At 38.7% G+C, this 20,627-nt stretch overlaps 1 protein-coding gene across 2 annotated transcripts in view; it reads left to right on the top strand.

Annotated features, from left to right (window-relative positions):
• Nucleotides 1–20,627, top strand: part of LOC126480719 (uncharacterized) — a 218,478-nt gene that overhangs the window by 40,775 nt on the left and 157,076 nt on the right. For both annotated transcript variants that reach the window (XM_050103974.1, XM_050103975.1), the window contains exons 7-9: nt 1,604–1,703; nt 9,898–10,070; nt 14,174–15,119. In XM_050103974.1, coding sequence (XP_049959931.1) covers nt 1,604–1,703; nt 9,898–10,070; nt 14,174–15,119 — 1,219 coding nt within the window. The remainder of the gene's footprint in view (nt 1–1,603; nt 1,704–9,897; nt 10,071–14,173; nt 15,120–20,627) is intronic.

Genomic DNA, 20,627 nt, shown 5'->3' with positions numbered 1-20,627 from the left:
TTTTTTTATACAGACCTCAGACAGGGTGTATACGACCCATCCGGGAAAACCCGGGAATTGCTTCATCTGAGAGAAAACAGGGAAAAGCCCGGGAATTGTTTAGAATTCCGGGAATTTTTCATTGCTTTAGTTTTCAGTTAAATTTTTGAGATTTTGACTGGTAAGAACCAATACTCGAACAAAGGATATTATTGTATCCTGCTACTGCAGAATAATACTGCAGCAACAAAACATGAACTGGAGAGGGGGGGGGGGGGGGTGGGGGGGAAACTTAAGTTCCAAAGGAAATGCGCCGTATACAACAACAAAACAGTGCTCATACAAGCGTCTGCCAACAGTAAACCGTGTCAAAGGCTTTAGGAACACTATGCAAGCTTTATAACAAATTGCATCCAATGAGCGTGACGTGACAACTGTTTAAATTAGATTCGATTGAGCAGTTGCGGGCGGGCTCTTGTACATGTGCAGTTGAGTTGCATATGAGTAGTACCTTCTCCCGCTTCTGGTTACGGAAGTGTGGCTGGGCGCCACTACTTAATATTGCCACTGTTCGGAAATATCATAGATCCCGGGCTGATGCACAGAGCAGTCAGAGTTGTGATGGGGAGGTGGGTCATCTCCATGTGACCTTTGTTTACGTTCGGTGATTTTGTTTTTTCCTCTTCGTTTATTGCTCTCACGTTAAGTGATAACAAAACGGATTTTTGTGGCCGGGAGTTGTCAAATGAATTAGTTCGCATAATTACAGCAGGCTAAAATATGTTAATAGTTCCAGATTTTATTTCCACCTTTGACAGTCAAGCATTAATCACCTTACAGAACAATGAAGTTATTTTTTGCTGGTTTGCTAAAGGGATTTGGCTTTTATTAATCGTTTCTACTGAGGCAGTCAATTTATTTGAAACAAAGTGTTGGCTAGTTTCAACTGTTCACTTCATTTCAAGTGCACATTTTCCATCTTCTAGCTTGCATATTTCTTTCTCAGAGAAGGAAATGAATGGTTTGGGAAGGTTTGAAAATGAGCAGGTAACTCAGATTCCCTACTGAGAGGAACCCACATGTTCAGGAAAAGGAGAGAGGAAAAAAATCTATGCAAAGGCTTTTGTCTTCACAGTGGGTGGATCTCTCTCAGTATGAAGTCTGTGTGGCCTGTTATTCTTGACTGTCCTTCCCAAATCTCCCAGGTCTCCTCCATGAGGTAAGAAAGAGTAGGTCTGAAAGTTTGGCATGATTTTTTAAATACATGCTGGTAGTCTTCAAATTTCATCTCCAGAAGGCAAGAACTGTCCAGTCACTTTGTTTCCTCATAAGAAAGTTTACAAGTATTTTTTACCAGGTAGTTTTGACTCAGCATTAGTGTGTGTGCTTAAACACAAATCAGTTATGGAAGAAGACTGTTACTTAGAATTCGTGGTGATCTGATGTAAGGGACCAAGGATACATGAATTATGTACATTTATTAGTGAGCTTAAAAAAATCGTAGTAGTTGACTGCATTTATAGATATATTTACTACGCACCTTTAGAGGAAATTTGAGCAGGTTATTAATTGTGGCAAAATGATGATTGCATATATGTAATATATTGGTTGTATTAAATTACAGTGCGGACAGACCAGGTGTAAAGAGACAATCACTGTTTCACACTCCGGAGCCTGTGGTCAACAGTTCTGATGAGCTTGAAAATACAATCAGAAGACAAAGTGTACGTATGTTTTTATTATTATTATTGTTGTCGTTGTTTGTAAAGGATGCCCTCAATGGGTCATTATGAAGAAACTCTTTGTGTCCATCACTTACAATTAAAAATACAGAAATTAAGTCTTAAATGAAGCTGTGCTCTGCAGTCTAGAATCTGGTAATCTTAAAATGGTGTGCTTAGTATTCTTACTTGATAACTGAGTTGTATGGTAACGTGTCCCTTTGATGATAGCAAAAATGGTATATAAATGTGCACAATTTTTTTTACAGGATTGCGTACTACTCAATTACAGACAAAAAGAGAGAGAGAGAGAGAGAGAGAGAGAGAGAGAGAGAGAGAGAAATAGTGTTACCTTCGGGACTTGTGTAACTATATTAAAAGTTTATAAATAAAAATGTCTTTAGGGAACTATAACTGATTGAAACATGCTTATGATTGGTTTTGAAAAATTACATTTGCTGCCTATCAGGCATACTGTTCAGATTTTGGTGGCCAGGCCAGAGCATAACTTGGGCCATGACACTGCATTTAAAAGACTGTGCCCTAGTATACCTTGGGCTGTGATATTTCAAGATACATGTCACCTATTGTTCAATAACTGGACAGTTTTTGTATCAAGACAGTGTATAGACATCTCACGACCTGTCCTTCGACAGGTACTGCTCTCATTGTCAGTTTATAGAATTGCTTCAAGAAAATTAGTAATGAATGTAACAGCTCCTGTTGTGATGGAGTGCATTGTTCTAAGATTCGTGTGTGTACTCCTTAGATTTTGATGTTTTCTGTAAGTCTGCTGCAAGCATGCTGTATTTGTTGAGTGAATAAGGAATTTTGGGAACTTTATATGATGAATTGAATGATTCTGGATTGGTGGGAGAAACAGCTGAGTGAAAATAATCTGAAGAAAAGGGCAATTATCAGCAATTGACCTGCAGGGTGACACTTTCTGGGTAAAAGTTTTGTGACAGAGCAGCATCCAACACAGGTTTGAATGATTTGTTTGGAGAAGACGAGACAGTCTGCTGTAAAAACGGTGAGGGGGGGGGGGGGGGCAGTGAAGTTTGTATTTCCCTGGTGCAACATACCTCTCCGCATGTCTAAATGTTAAAAACTTTTCCTTACAAAAGCCATCAACATGTGAAATTGTCCAAGAACTTGTATCACATCTTTTTTGGAAGGTTAGTTATACTTTCTCATTATAGTAAAATTTGTAATCTATCATAGAGCTACAATAAAGGTAAAGAATAATAAACCTTGGAACTTTGTCTCCAGCGACGATGTGTTGGTAACATTTTAAGTAATGGCATACATGTCAGGATCTCTTAGCCTAAGTTCTTTAAAAGGGGAGGTGATGAATAGATGTATCAAGAGAGTGAACAACATATTGATCATTGGGTGGGAGGAATGCTGTAGGAGAGTAGCCTCATCTGCCTCACGCAGTACATAAACCCTCTGCTGACAAAAAGAATTGTGTATCATTTGAGTGATAGGTCAGAAACTGTTCCTTCACTCTCTCTCTAGATTAGAATAAACAGTTTGAATAGGACACTGAAATGAAACATCACATACGGCATTGGCTACTACAGTGCCTCTGCATACTTCGTTGGTAGAAGATTGAAGTTGACTGTGAATGGACAGTATTGGCCAGAAGATTTAAGTCACTTTCATAACCAAGAAATCCATAAGTTCACAGATTATGTCATTCATTAGTCCAATTCGTTTATTTAATGCATTAGTTTTCTAATGTGTGGATGTGTATAAGAGACACAAGTAATTCTCAGTGCAGGCAACTGTGCAGTGTGAATGCTCTTTGTGGTGCAGAAGCGTCTCTCTTTAGTTTCTTTCTGCCAGTCCCACATTCATAATTAATTTTGCCTTTATATTCCTTTCCCTTGTTAAAAATTTCAATATGTAGAGACTGTCACATTTTTGTTGTGTTTTCACATATTTTCTGTTCACTTGTAATTTCTTTTCCACTTCTAACTGCCCCAAAACCTGATCCATCATTGATGGATGTTGTTTCTATTTATAATTATATGAGTAAAGAGGCCTTCATCTTTCCCATTTGAATGTATTACTCCTACTAATTCTTAATTTAAGCACACATCCCCCCCCCCCCCCCCCCCCCCCAATCCCCTCCCTCCTCCCTCTCGTCGATCCCTCCAGATTACGGAAGTGACCTGCATCTACACTTACACACACATTCCACAAATCGCCGTGTGGTGCATGGTGGAGGGTACCTTGTACTATTACTAGTCGCAAATAGTGAGGGAAAAAGATTGTCTAAGAGCCTCCGCATGAGCCCTAATTTTTCGTTTCTTACCTTCATGGTCTTGTGCGATGTACGCTGGTGGCAGTAGAATCATTCAGCACCATCAAATGCTGGCTCTCTAAAGTTGCTCAATAGTTCCTTGTGGAAAGATCATCATCTTGTCCAGGGGTTCCCATTTGAGTTCATGTAGCACCTCTGTAATATTTAAATGCTGATCGAGCTTACAGTTAACAAATCTAGCAGCATGCCTCTGAATTGCTTCATGTCATCCTTTAATTTGACCTGGTAGGGATCCTAGACACTTGAACATAATTCAAGAATGGGACACACTTGCATTCTATACACATTCTCCTTAATGGCTGAGCTACACTTCCCCAAAATGATCTCAATAAAACAGTTGAGAGTTCACCTTCCCTACTACCAACCTGATGCTCTTGTTCCATCTCATGTAACTTTGCAGTGTTACGCCTACATATTTAATCAAAGTGGCTGTGTCAAGCTGCATGCTAGTAATGCTGTATTCAATCACTGCAAGACTGTTTTACCTAGTCATCCACATCAACTTAACATTTTTCTACATTTAGAGCAAGCTGCCAACCATCATATCAAATAGAAATTTTGTGTAAGTCATCTTGCATATTCCTACAGTCACTCAACGACACTTGCTGGTACACTGCAATGTCGTCAGCAGAGAAGCTGGAACTTGATGGTCATCTTGTCCGTCACATCATTTATGTATAGAAGGAATAAGAGTTGTCCTGTCACACTTCACTGGGGGACTCCTCATATCCTTGTCTGTGAAAAACACTTTGTCAAGGACCAAATACTGGTTTCTATTACTTAATAAGTCATAGAGCCACTCACATATCTGGGAACCTAAACCTTATGCTTAGACCTTGTCAACAATTTGCTTTGGGGCATTGTGACAAATGTTTTCTGCAAATCTAGGATTATAGAATCTGCTGCTGCCCCCCATCTATGGTTTATGAGATATCACGTGAGAAGAAGGCAAGCTGAGTTTTGCACAAGTGATATTTTCTACATCTGTACTAATTAGTATACAGAAGCTTTTCTGTTTCAAGGAAGTTTATTATATTTGAACTCTCACTATCTTCAAGAATTCTACAGCAAACCGATGTTAAGGATAAGACGGTAATTATGAAAGCCATTCTTTTACCCTTTTTACATACAGGAACCATAAACCATGGACCTTGCTGTTGGTGGGGAGGCTTGCGTGCCTCAGTGATACAGGTAGCCGTACCGTAGGTGCAACCACAACGGAGGGGTATCTGTTGACAGGCCAGACAAACATGTGGTTCCTGAAGAGGGGCAGCAGCCTTTTCAGTAGTTGCAGGGGCAACAGTCTGGATGATTGACTGATCCGGCCTTGTAACACTAACCAAAACGGCCTTGCTGTGCTGGTACTGTGAACGGCTGAAAGCAAGGGGAAACTACAGCCGTAATTTTTCTCGAGGGCATGCTGCTTTACTGTATGGTTAAATGATGACAGCATCCTATTGGGTGAAATATTCCGGAGGTAAAATAGTCCCCCATTTGGATCTCCGGGCGGGGTCTACTCAAGAGGACGTCGTTATCAGGAGAAAGAAAACTGGTGTTCTACGTATTGGAGTGTGGAATGTCAGATCCCTTAATCAGGCAGGTAGGTTAGAAAACTTAAAAAGGGAAATGGATAGGTTAAAGTTAGATATAGTGGGAATTAGTGAAGTTCTGTGGCAGGAGGAACCTGACTTTTGGTCAGGTGAATACAGGGTTATAAATACAAAATCAAATAGGGGTAATGCAGGAGTAGGTTTAATAATGAATAAAAGAAATAGGAGTGCTGGTAAGCTACTACAAACAGCATAGTGAACGCATTATTGTGGCCGAGATAGACATGAAGCCCACACCTACTACAGTAGTACAAGTTCATATGCCAACTAGCTCTGCAGATGACGAACAAATTGATGAAATGTATGATGAGATCAAAGAAATTATTCAGGTAGTGAAGAGAGACGAAAATTTAATAGTCATGGGTGACTGGAATTCGATAGTAGGAAAAGGGAGAGAAGGAAATGTAGTAGGTGAATATGGATTGGGGGGAAGAAATGAAAGAGGAAGCCGCCTGGTAGAATTTTGCACAGAGCATAACTTAATCATAGCTAACACTTGGTTCAAGAATCATGAAAGGAGGTTGTATACATGGAAAAAGCCTGGATATACTAGAAAGTATCAGATAGATTATATAATGGTAAGACAGAGATTTAGGAAGCAGGTTTTAAATCGTAAGACTTTTCCAGGGGCAGATGTGGACTCTCACCACAATCTATTGGTTATGAACTTTACATTAAAGATGAAGAAACTACCAAAAGGTGGGAATTTAAGGAGAATGGGACCTGGATAAACATAAAGAACCAGAGGTTGAGCAGAGTTTCAGGGAGAGCATAAGGGAACAATTGACAGAAATGGAGGAAAGAAATACAGTATAAGAAGAATAGGTAGCTTTGAGGGATGAAGTAGTGAAGGCAGCAGAGGATCAAGTAGGTAAAAAGACAAGGGCTAGTAGAAATTCTTGGGTAACAGAAGAAATATTGAATGTAATTGATGAAAGGAGAAAATATAAAAATGCAGTAAATGAAGCAGGCAAAAAGGAATACAAAATTCACAAAAATGAGATCGATAGGAAGTGCAAAATGGCTATGTAGGGATGGCTAGAGGACAAATGTAAGGATGTAGAGGCGCATATCACTAGGGGTAAGATAGATACTGCCTACAGGAAAATTAGAGAGACCTTTGGAGAAAACAGAACCACTTGCATGAATATCAAGGGCTTAGATGGAAACCCAGTTCTAAGCAAAGAAGGGAAAGCAGAAAGGTGGAAGGAGTATATAGAGGGTCTATACAGAGGCAATGTTGTTGAGGACAATATTATGTAAATGGAAGAGGAGGTAGATGAAGATGAAATGGGAGATATGATACTGCGTGAAGAGTTTGACAGAGCACTGAAAGACATGAGTCGAAACAAGGCCCTGAGAGTAGACAACATTCCAATAGAACTACTGACAGCCTTGGGAGAGCCAGTCCTGACAAAACTCTACCATCTGGTGAGCAAGATGTATGAGACAGGCGAAATACCCTCAGGCCTCAAGAAGAATATAATAATTCCAATCCCAAAGAAAGCATTTGTTGACAGATGTTAAAATTACCAAACTAATAAGTCATGGCTGCAAAATAATAACGCGAATTCTTTACAGACGAATGGAAAAACTGGTAGAAGTCGACCTCGAGGAAGATCAGTTTGGATTCCGTAGAAATATTGGAACACGTGAGGCAATACTGACCCTACGACTTATCTTAGAAGAATGATTAAGGAAAGGCAAACCTATGTTTCTAGCATTTGTAGACTTAGAGAAAGCCTTTGACAATGTTGACTGGAATACTGTCTTTCAAATTCTGAAGGTGGCAGGGGTAAAATGCAGGGAGCGAAAGTCTATTTACAATTTGTACAGAAACCAGATGGCAGTTACAAGAGTCGAGGGTCGTGAAAGGGAAGCAGTGGTTGGGAAGGGAGTGAGACAGGGTTGTAGGCTCTCTGCGATGTTATTCAATCTGTATATTGAGCAAGCAGTAAAGGAAACAAAAGAAAAATTTGGAGTAGGTATTAAAATCCATGGAGAAGAAATAAAAACTTTGAGGTTCGCCGATGACATTGTAATTGTCAGAGACAGCAAAGGACTTAGAAGAGCAGTTGAATGGAATGGACGGTGTCTTGAAAGGAGGATATAAGATGAACATCAACAAAAGGAAAACTAGGATAATGGAATGTAGTCAGTTGATACTGAGGGAATTAGATTAGGAAATGAGACAATTAGAGTAGTAAAGGAGTTTTGCTATTTGGGGAGCAAAATAACTGATGTTGGTCGAAGTAGAGAGGATATAAAGTGTGGACTGGCAATGGCAAGGAAGCATTTCTGAAGAAGAGAAATTTGTTAACATGGAGTATAGATTTGTCAGGAAGTCGTTTCTGAAACTATTTGTATGGAGTGTAGCCATGTATGGAAGTGAAAAATGGACGATAAATAGTTTGGATAAGAAGAGAATAGAAGCTTTCGAGAATTGGTGAAGAATGCTGAAAATTAGATGGGAGGAGGTATTGAGTAGAATTGGGGAGAAGAGAAGTTTGTGGCACAACTTGACTAGAAGAAGGGATCGGTTGGTAGGATATGTTCTGAGGCTTCAAGGGATCACCAATTTATTACTGGAGGGCAGCGTGGAGGGTAAAAATCGTAGAGGGAGACAGAGATGAATACACTATGCAGATTCAGAAGGATGTAAGTTGCAGGAGGTACTGGGAGATGATGAAGCTTGCACAGGATAGAGTAGCATGGAGAGCTGCATCAAACCAGTCTCAGGACTGAAGACCACAACAACAATAACTATATACAGGAGTTACCTTTGGTTTTTTCCATTCGCTTGAGACTTTTTGCTGGGGGAGACACTCGCGTTAAATGCAAGCTATGGGGCCAGTGCTGCAGAGTACTCTCTGTACAATCAAAAGGGACTATAGGTTGACTCTTACATAGAAGATAACAGCAACCAGCCACTCTTCATAATGCTATCTATTTATTTAAACAGTGCTTTTGCCAGTTTTGAACCAACGGGTTCATCTTCAGATGGCTAGTTCACATTTTACATTAGCTTTGCCTTTTGTTTCACATCTTGACTTGGTTGTAGGGCACCACCACCCCAAGAAAATTTTGTCAATTGGGGAAACAAAAGACGAAAGCTAATGGAAAAATGTGAACTAGTCGTCTGAATATGAACCTGTTGCTTCGAAACCAGTAACGACACTGTAAATAAATAGATAGCATTGTAAAAAGTGGCTGGTTGCTGGTATCCTCATCTTATGTTTTGTTCACAGCCACAGGTCAAAATGTCAGTTTTTGACAAAATTACAAATAGGGGTACTATGTGGATCTGGTGACCTATTTGTTTTCGATTCTTTCAGTTGCTTCTCTACGCCACAAATGCAATTTCTATGTCCTCCATGCTGGAATCTGTACAATGGTCAAACGATGTGTTTGTACGATCCTCTGGTGTGAATGATTTCTTAAATGTGAAATTTAGAACTTCAACTTTCCTCTATTGCCACTGGAAAGAAGCCTTCAACCTGCTTATCGATTTTACCTTTGACCAGAATTTTCTTGGGTTCTTCGCTGGCTCTTTCACTATTGTATGTTGGAGGAAGTTGTTATAGCTTCATGCACTTATCTTCTACAGATGCATGCAGTTCTACTTACTTTTACCTGTGAACATTTGTGGACTGTTTTTTGAACAAAGAGTGAAACAGTCTGTTTCCTCAGCATTTTTGAAATTGGTTATTAAACCATAGAGGGTCCTTCCCATACATTCATGTACTTGGGACATATGTCTCTGCAGTGGGATTTACAATCAGTTTAAACTTTGCCCGTAATCCGTCTATATCCATCATAATGAAGCTATATGATTTCCATTCATTATCTAAGTGGAATGCTAACAACTGCTTATCTGCTTTTTCTAGCATATACTCACTTCTGGCCTTCTCAACAGATTTATTAACTTTAGTAACTGTCGTCACTGTGATGATACTGTTCCCATACTGAAATCGTCAATAAGATCAGGCCTGTTTGTAATTACAAGATCTAAAATATTTTCTTCAAGCATGGGTTGTCTAATTATTCAAGGCAGTTTTCGCAAAACATGTTCAGAAGTGTAGTGGCTGCTTTTGTCAGGTAGAGTGTAATTAAATTCTACACACATACCTGAAGACTCCTTCCTGATGAGATGTATGGAATAAGGTAGTTTATGGATGAAAGAATGACCAAATTCCTCACAAACTTCTCCTCATTCATTTTTATGAAAGTTTTAAATTTTTACTTTTTATTACAGGGTAAATATGTTTATGGTGATCCTGTACATTTAAGAGCAAGAGCTTGCCGAGCTTGTTTGGCATGTGGAAGATTAACGACTTCTGTATGTGCACGATGTGGGGATTTTTATTGTTCAGAAGAATGCCAAAGGAATGACTGGCCAAACCACAAACCCAACTGTGTAGCTCCACCGTAAGTATGTAGAATACTTGAAATGAAACTTCTCAGAGAAGTGTTCTTTTTCCAACTAAGTATCTGTATGTTCCATTAAGTGGAACACTTATTTAAATGGTTTCCTGCCCCTCACCTCCTTTCCAGCTCATGCTAATTGTCACCTGTTGGAAGTATTCTGAGACTGTTCGCTAAAGTAATACAACAAATATTCAATCACTTTTCAGAACTCTGTTTAATTGCTCTACCTTAATTTGCTCATGCTTTCCTCATCCAGATTTTTTTTAAAAAGGCTGATACCGGATTCAGTTAGCGTAGTAGCGAAGTAACTACTGTTTCAGTCGTCTTGCTGGAATCCACCATGCTACAGTCTAGTGGACTTGGAATAGTTCGTTATTGCTTGTTTAGTGGGCACTGATATTGACTGGTTAAATAAAGGTCATAATTACGAACATGTCTTGAACCATTATTTGAGCTAAGATGCAGTTCGCTATCTGCAGGAGACTGTTCTCTCTGCTGTGAACTGGATCCACTGGTACTCCTATCATAAAATTTTAAGTTTTTGATTTAAAAACGGTTTTTGCTTACTGCCTGACGAATGTGGTTGGTATACTGATTTAAGGAGCTATTGTGTAGATATCTCCAAGTTATACTTTCGCCACCCCAAAATACCATGCTATTCTTAAAGTAGAAAGGTATGGATTAAGACAGATAACACGAGTAGCTGTGCTTCTGTTCACTCTAACTCATCTTGTGACTTAACATGAATTATAACAGATTGTTAATCACCATATAGAGGAGGTGTTGAACAGCAGACAGCCACATTTAAAAATAGGCTATTGGCTATTTTTTTTTAGCAACTAGGCAAAGTCCTTTACCAGATGAAGAAAGTAAATGCTTAGAAACCTCATTTGATTTACAGAGATTTATCATTGTAACACACATTGTTTGTGAGACTACCTTGGTCACACGCAGCAATAGAAGTGAAATACTTATTTTTAAATCGTGGATAAGACTTAGCTGCAATATTTGCCATTGGTTAGAAAGGTGAAAAGGGCTTCAAATTCTCTTGACACTTTCATGATACAAAAGTTTGAAGCGTGTTGCAGTATTATGAACTTTATTCACTTGAACCTAGTGTATCTTCAGAAATTTTTGAATCTCAAGGCTCTATGTAATTGCGTAGGTGGGTGGTGTCTGATTGAAGAATTATTCCACATGCTAACGGCAAGCTCACTCAGCTAATCCTAAAACATTTCAGATGACTTTGGATGTCCAGCTGAATTCCATAAATGTTTTCGGAGACTTTAGATTCAAAGTCTGGTGATGTTAATCAGTAGGAACAACTGAGTTCTTGCTTGGTTCACTTATTATGTGGCATTACAAACACAAATTGCATAGTTCTATCAAGGTGACACTCATATCAGACAGTTTTTGCCAGTTGCATTCTTATCGTAGGTTGCTTACGTAGAGTTCTTGTGCGTGTTAGTGGTGGGAGGTGTAGACAGGAGCCAGGCTGTGGCAGCCAGTAAGAAAATGACATGGATTGTAGCCCATGCTGTGGGTCACTGTGACTGAGCAAGGTGGCGCAGTGGTTAGCACATTGGAGTCTCATTCGGGAGGATGACGGTTCAATCCTGTGTCTGGCCATCCTTATTTAGGTTTTCCGTGATTTTCCTAAATCCCTCCAGGCAAATGCCGGGATGGTTCCTTTGAAAGGGCACGGCCGACTTCCTTTCCCATCCTTCCCTACTCAGATGAGATCGATGACTTCGCTGTTTGGTCTCCTTCCGCAAACAACCCAACCCCAACCCCATTACCTGGGTCACTGTGATTTCATGGCTGTGGACTGCCAGTTTTTAGCAGGTTATCTCTTGTAGAACGTATGTGGCTTCCATCTCCTTTTTGGACATTATTTCATAAAACGTAGCATGCATTTGTTATGGCAATTGCAGATTGTTCTTGAAAATTCCTTGAGCGATGAAATATTGTCCATTTATTTGCGAGTGCCAAAAGTGCATTATATAAACCATCTAGTCAGAGACAGTTGTTAGGTAGAGGTTCTTGTATTGTTTGTTAACTCCATCCTCCATCCTCCATAAGGAAGAACTGAATCATCAGATGTACCAAATGCTCATCTGTGACAGTGGCGCATGGCAACGATACTCCCTTCTTTGGTATGGGGCGTCTAACGCCTTGACGACTTAAGAGGGTGTGAAGTATATGTGCAAACTCGCCACTTCTCTTACACAAGTTGACTTACTTGGGAATGCGCAGATGATCTTCTTCTCTGGATAGCCGACTTCTGGAATCTCTATAAACTTCTTCTCCGAAGAATGATGCTAGTCACAGTAAGCCTTCTCTCTCTCTCTCTCTCTCTCTCTCTCTCTCTCTCTCATTGTGAAATAATGAGGTACTCGAAGAATATTGTTCAACAACTATCGGTACTTGAATGTCCACAAAGAACAAAATTCACACTTCTCACATAAACAATTGACTTCTTGTAAGTCACTTGTCGCCTCACATTAGAAACAGTTAAGTTACAATTACAACAGAGTTGTTTTGATAACCACAACTGTATTACACAGGAATCATACACATGTCTTGCCTTTAAGGAGTTCAAGTTAAAAGTAACTTATGTCTTCTCAACTCAAACGTTCTTTTGTCACTAACAATAGTCACAGTTACAAAACAGCTCAGAATAACACAGAAGTTCCTTGGTGCTCCCGTGTGCTTTCATTAAGACTTCCATGGACCGACCGACTTTTCGATGCCGTTTGATCGCTGTGTCTACCGTCTTTGTATGACAAACTTCAAACCTGCTCAGACACAGGTGATGCACAGTAGATAGGGTTTATTTCTTCCACTCACATCTAAAATATCATGTGTCCGAGATGGTGAAAGGCCGAATGGTTCTAGAATTCACGCCAAAATCCTCGAAGCACTACAGGTTTTCCACAGACTTTCATAATTTTTTTATTATAAAGATTTCTATGCAAAATTGATCAGTATCTGTGTATGTGAATTTATTATATGGAGTGAATAAACAAAGTAAGAAGACAGAAAAACCATTTTTATAATTATAGTAAAGTACATTTGCTATCAGAAAAAAATTATAACATATTCCACATCAATTTCTCTTGACTGGTCTGTTGGTACTGACAATCAGCTGGCTGCTCAACGTTGCAGCTGCGTAGTGCATTACAGCCCATACTGCTGAGGCTGTTTGCCTAGAAGCATTTTTGTTTCATTTGTTATGCTGTAAATCGGGTAAAGCTTGGTGGACTCGAAGGTAGGTTTCAGCATTGCAGTGCTTTACTAGGCATTGTGGTGTGCCCCTCTGAGGAGACTTATACAGCCATTTACAGTGGGATCTACATTTCAGCATGTAGTTGGAAATATGGTGCAACTTGACTTAGAATTATTGTTATTGTTAAATGTGAAAGAGTGATATGTAACAGAGAAAATAGTAAGACCAACCGAGATTGCGCCCTAAGCCTAAGTTTTGCTGCTTGGAACTTAAACCACTGAGCCACAAAGGCACATTTCTGAACAAACCACTAATAAGTTATTTATTAAACAGAAGCTGCACTGAGCCATGGGAACCAAAACTGATTCTGTACAAGAAATAACCAAAGAAAATGTGGTGGCATTATTTGTCACTTATTTAATTTTCATGTAATTTATTAATGATAAAATTTTAGTTATCTATTTATTTGAATAATTATCCAGATAGAAATGTTCTTGTAACACCTCCATCTGCTTATGAGCCAGCAGTGGCTTGAAAACATGTTCATGTTTCAACAAACATTAAAAAAAGCTACTGGTTGCAGATTTATTACAAGATAAACCACCAGTTTAAATCATAGTCACAGTTAGTCATCCACAATGGATATATAGCAATCCATTTGAGTAATACCCATCTCCTCTCATTACTACATCTTATGCTTACTTTCTCTTTCTGTTCATATTATCAAGTCTGTAATAAACTGGAATTGTTGTAGGATTTCTCATATAACTAATTTTAGTTTACTTATATTTTCAAAAATTGACGTACTTACTTTAGTTTTTGTTTGAAATGTTTTTCCTGTGACATTTGCAGCAATTCTTTTTGTCTTTTTCAGGGGAATTGTAAACACTGCCACTGGAGTATCACCCAATAAAACATTATCTCTTCATTCACCACTGACGATTGCTGAAAACAAAGACAGTCACTCTGTTTTTGAACAAAGGAAGAATATAATGGATAAGAATAAAGTTGCAGAGTGTCCAGTACTTCCAGTCAATAACAGCTATCGTACCAGCACTCCAAGAAATGGTCAGGATAGTAATAGCATTGAGAGAGATTTCACTCAGAAGAGTGATGCTCAACGTGACATACTTCACCAAGGTGAAGAAAGAATTTCAGCAAATGCAGAAGTGTTGCAGACACCACAGCCTTTACTAAGAAATAATGAAAAGAGAGATTATGGCAAAAGATCGGATATCAAACCTTCATTGCAACACGGAGAAAATGTGTTGGCTAGTGAAAATGTGAAAGGGAGGATTTTGGCAGATGCAGAAGTGTCTGGGAACTTGCCTTCACCACTGTTAAGAATCAATAATACAGGAAAGCAAAATACTTTACATGATCAAATTCAAAATAATTACATGCAGAATGAGACAGCGAAGCAATCTGGCAGTCAGAAACGTAATGCTCGAGGTAACAAAACAAGCACGTCTCCTGGCTTTGGCGATGTTAATAGAACACACAGTAGTGAAAACCAGAATAGACCTCATAACAGTTATGGCCAAAATGAAGCTGGTTGGAAGAGTAATGATCATAATCAAGGGAATCGTAACAGTTATGGACAGAATGAACCTGGCAAGGGTCGTAACAGCTATGGGCAGAATGAAGCCAGTAAAAGGAATGAACACAGTCAAGGAAATCGAAAACATGGTGGTGATAAAAGTGGTGATAGAAATAAAACGCAAAACAGAAACATCCATCAGAAGAATTTTAAGTCACACAGTCAGCACAGACCTAATCATTCCGAACAAGACTTAGGAAGGCAGAAAAAGGATGTAGAGGTATGTTTTATTAGACTAAACATTTGCTCTTCTCCGACCCTCCCACAAATAGTTCATTAAATAATAGGTCAGAAAGAAATTTTTGTCAGTGAGACATACTGTGGTCTACGTACCAGCTGCCAACATGGGGTCCGCCTCTGTTTTATATGGATTATGATTATATCTGTGTATCTGCTGGCATCTCTCTTTCTCAATTTTTCATTTTTCTTACTTTCACCTACAGTACTCATTTTCCCTCTTACCATTCTTTTATTCATTTCCAGCCACTTCCCATAATCGCTATCCTGAAACCAGTGAAATCCTTTCCTGCATTTACCCTTCTGACCCATTAATTGCAGAAAGTTTTCACTGTCCAGTGCCACTTATACATTTTGAACTATTTTCAAAGCTTAGAAATTTGTGCTAGGGTGGTATTCAAATCCAAATCCAAATCTGAGAGGGGTGACATGTGGGTAAGACTCTGGACAATCAGGATTCAAATCCATATTAATGGACTGAAAAGTACAAACTTCTATTTTGTGTCATTTATTATCAAAATATGAGTAATTGATAAAACATGCAGCATGATCTTGACATTATGAATGGGGAAGAAGCTGCTACTTCCATAGTCATAATGGAAAATGTGGTCACTGTTGACTAAATATAGCAAGGTTACAAGTTTCTTTTGCTACAGATACAATTTACTTGCATCTGATGTGCTTTCCCTTTATCAGGGTGTATACGTGCTGGGAAAATCCCAGGAATTCTTTCATTTGGGAGAAAACTGGGGAAAACACAGGAATTTTTTAGAATTTTGGGAATTTTTCATTGTTTTAATTTTCAATTAAATTTTTCTAATTTTGGTTGGTAAGAACTGACACTCTAACGAAGAATTTTACTGTATCCTTCTACTGCAGAAGTAAAACATAATGGGAGAAAAAACCAAAATACAGTCCACACACAAGTGTCTGCCAGCAGCAAAATGTGTCAAATGCTTTAGGACAGAGACTATGCTATACGTAATAACAAACTGCTTCCGAATACCTTGTTGTCACAACTATTCACATTAGGTTCGTTTGAGCAGTTGCCAGTGGGCTGAAGTACATACGCTGTTTACTCATGTATGAGCAGTACCTTTTTCCGCTTCTGGCTGTTAGCTGTTTCAGCAGTAGCAACAAGCATCTAAATGATACCCAGAAAATTTTTTCTGTCACTCCCAGGCTACCAGATTCGATCATGTGCTGGGCTGTCTGAGTTGTAGTGGGGAGGGGTTAGTCTCCATGAGACCCATGTTTACGTTCAGTGCTTTTGCTGTTTCCTCTTTGTTTATAGTTCTCACATCAGGTGAAAACAAAATGGATTTCCGTGGCCGGGAGCTATCAAGTAAATTAAAATATATTAACATAATTACAGAAGGCTAAAATATGTTATTAGTTTGTTTCCCGATTTTTATTCCATTTCCACATTTTTGGCAATCGAGCATTAATCGCCTTGCAGAACAATGAAGTTATTTTTGTTGGTTTGTTAAAGAAATTTGGCTTTCTCTTTTCCGCGGAGTCTGTCAGTTTATTTGAAGCAAAGTGTTTCATTCTGCACTGTTGACTAGTTTCATTGTTTGCTGAATTTCAAGTGCATGTTTTCATTTTCTGGCACATGCGATATTATGCCATAATAAAGAACCAAACATGAGATAATACAGTACTGGTACTCAAAGAAAATTTGCATCCTGTAAACCACACTGAGAAGCTTAATATCAGGTTGAGGTCTGTTTTGTTGTGAATGTGGACATACGAATACACACTTCAAGCTGCATTATGCATTTTAATATGGTTTATGGCATTCTGATGCTTGCGGAGTATCCTTTGGTGCCCTGTTTCTTTTATGACGTGATGTAATACCTCTTAATGCTATATACGTACGAACATACGGGTGTCCTATATCACTAAAGCTGCACATGTGCAATAATGCCTGTTTTCTGGCGCTCTCTGGCAATTGCTAAACTGAACTTATTTTTACAAGTCATGGGGAAAATATGGCAAACGGTGGCTTGAAGAGTGTTACTTTCAAAATAAATTTCCTTTTATGCGAAATGAATTACGTCAAGTGTCAGAATGTGTGATGAATTGCTTAAATCACAAAGTGCTTCTCTAATTTAAAACTTAACACTTTGGGGTTCAGCCATTTAGAACAATTTGAAGCCCAGAAGAACAGACATTTATGTCATTATTTAAAAGTTTACTGCCACATTGTGTGATGCATCTTAAAATACAACACACTCAAAAAAGGAACCAATATTATATATGAAAGCTTAGCTTTTCCTGTCAATTTTTAATCTTCAAGACTAACATTATATGTGAAATGATAGCTTTTCATGCAGCTGTACTGTGTGTATTAATTTAAACCGTTAACTTTTCCTATTTGTGTGTTCGCGCTACTTAACAATGATGTTGCTATCGGTTGACTACATCACGTGTCTTGTGCTCTGAATATCTGTTGTCATCAGCTGGCAAGATCATGTGACATGAGCTGTGATTGGCATACAAAAGTGCATCGCAATCTCGATTTTAATGCTTCGGAAACTAATTTGCTGTGTTGTTTGGCGTTCACTTTCATAATACGTAAATATGCAGCATACATGTTGCTGCACATCAAAGATCTTTCTGAAACACAATTTTTTTCTGATTTCATTTTCTAAAGTGCCGGGAAGTTCTACTATTTGAAGTATTAAGTTTTACAGTTCCAACGGAATTTATACTGTAACTTCACATGGAAAAGATGTATTTTCACCAGGGAAAAGCATATTTTTAATCGGGAAATCAGGGATTTTTTTTCCCTTGTCCACATATACACCCTGCTTTTCCTCTCTTCATTTTGTGGTGGCTGTCGTATACGAACTAGGGTACTTTGCAAGTAATTTGCCACAGAGTCGACGGATCAAGAGGCATATATTAAATGAAGGTTAGGTATATACGTCTCAATATAATCACGTTAAAGAGATAGCAAGATGAAATGTTGTTGTACTTTCGGGGGTGAACATAACCTACCTAGATGTTTCAGCCTTAAGTTTTTATAGAATGTGGAACAAGGGGAAGGCCACAGATCAGTAACAGAAAGGTAGAAATTCAATTTTTGTGTTTATTGAATCATAGATACAAAAGAAGGTTGAGGTAGCCTTCAGTGTCTGAAAACAGCCCATCCACAATGCTGGATTGCCCATTAGTAATCGCCTATCCTTCATAGGGTTTTGAGTTTATAAAATAATAATACAAAAAAGTGAATAAAAAGTTTGTCCAGCTCGCAAATAGTTCAGATAGGTAAAAAGTGCTCACAGAGCAGACTGTGTGCTCGCAAAATTTTGGTGATTTATTCCAGTTTTGGTGCACATGATTTTTGGCGTAGAGGACTACATTTTTTCATGATGTAACCTTGTTCTTCCGTGCAGTAATTGTTCTGTGCGCATCTGAGTCCAGGACAATGAGTCAGAACATGCTACCAGCTAAGGTGGTGGCAAACTTCTCTGCCAATCTTTGACAGATCCAAAGCCAAACAGACAAGGTGGGAGATTGCCTAAGAAGTGGTCTTGCGAATGTCTCTCTGAGTTTTATTTCCTAGGTGGTGTGTCTTCGACAGTAAATTGTAGTCCACACAGGGGTGGGTCTGCTGATCTCTCATACTGCTTTTTATGTTGTGGGACAGGGGTGACATAAAGGCTCTTAGCTTGGTTATTCTAAAGTGGTGCCACTCGAGGACTTCCTCCACACCATGTGGCTACAAACCAAATCTTAGCCAAATGGCTCTTTTTCCTTTGAGAGCCCACACATCTTAGGACATTCTCAGTATATGCTTATCAGATATTAAAATTATTTGACCTTATTATCTGATGGTCATATGCTTCAGTGACACATTGATGGGTCAAGAATCCGTAGCAGAATTTGAGTTTATAAGGGGAAATTTGTACACAAAGTTTTTCCCCTTCTGTCGGAATCTGATTGGATTGTATATCGGTTGAATAATTCAGTACTCTTTCTTTGTAAGGGCCGGATGAAATCATTGCTAGGACCACTCCATGTGTGTAAAGAATTTTGGACACACACACACACACACACACACACACACACACACACACACACTCTCTCTCTCTCTCTCTCTCTCTCTCTCTCTCTCTCTCTCTCTCTTCAAAATCATGCTTGTTATTTGCAACTGATAACAAACTGTTGATTGTCGATATCTGGTGTGGTACTGTAATACAGTCCTCCTCTGTGTAGCCAGAACGTGGTGTATACACCCCAAGATCCATGAAATCTGGAAAAAACCCGGAAATTTTTTCATCCAGAAGAGAACTGGGAAAAACCTAGGAATTTTCCGTTGTTTTAGTTTTCAGTTTTATTTTTGTAATTTTGACTGTTAAGATCTGATACTGTAACAAAGAATTTTACTGTATGTCGCTACTGTAGAATAATACTTTAGCAATAAAACATTAACGAGAGAAAAATAATAATAGTAATAATAAAACTTAAGTTCAAAAGGAAATTCGCCATTACAACAGAACACAGTGTACACATAAGCAACTGTCAGCAGCAGAATGAGTCAAAGAAGAGGACTATGCAATACTCCATAACAAAAAACTGATCCCAATGAATGTGACATCACAAATGTTTAATTAGGTTTGTTGGAGCAGTTGCCATCAGGTTCGTGCACATGCGCAGTTCAGTCGGGTATGGGTATACCTTCTCCGCTTCTGGCTACTTGAAGTGTGGCTGTTAGCTGTATCAGCAGTAGAAATGTGCAGCCAGATGCTACCCAGAAAAATTTTTGCTGCCACGTCCAAGTTGCCACATCTGCGCATGTGCAGAGCAGTCTGAGTTGGGAGGGGGGTAGTGTCTACGTGACCCGTGTTTACGTTTATATGATTTTAGTGTTTCCTCTTCGTGTATAGCTCTCATGTCAGATGGAAACAAAACGTATTTCTGTGGCCGGGGAGATATCAAGTTAATTAAAATACATTCATATAATTACAGTAAGCTAAAATATGTTACTAGTTTGTTTCCTGATTTTATTTTATTTCCACATTTTTTGGCAGTCAAACATTGATCTCCTTGCAGAACAATGAAGCTATTTTTGTTGCTTTGCTACAGAAATTTGCCTTTTAATAATCTCTTCCGCAGAGACAGTCTGTTTATTTGAAACAGTGTTTCATTCTACACTATTGACTAGTTTCAACTGTTTTTTGAATTTCAAGTGCATGTTTTCATCTTCTGGCACGTATGACATTATTACCAACCATGAGATAATATAGTACTTATACTGCAAGAAAATGTCCATCCCGAAAACCACACTGAAAAGCTTAATATCAGGTTGGGGCCTAGTTCTTCGCTAATCTGGACATAGAAATTTGTATTTTAAACAGATTTACGCATTTTAAAATGGTTTACAAAATTCCGATGCTCTTGGAGTATCCTGTGATGTCCTGTCTCCTTGTGACATTATGCAAGATTTAATGCTTCATACATATGAGCATGAGGGCTTCCT

The sequence above is a fragment of the Schistocerca serialis genome, chromosome 5, assembly GCF_023864345.2.
Source record: "Schistocerca serialis cubense isolate TAMUIC-IGC-003099 chromosome 5, iqSchSeri2.2, whole genome shotgun sequence".
NCBI classification, from domain to species: domain Eukaryota; kingdom Metazoa; phylum Arthropoda; class Insecta; order Orthoptera; family Acrididae; genus Schistocerca; species Schistocerca serialis.
The sequence above is the reverse complement of the archived record's forward strand: the minus strand, read 5'-3'. Positions and strand labels throughout refer to the sequence as shown.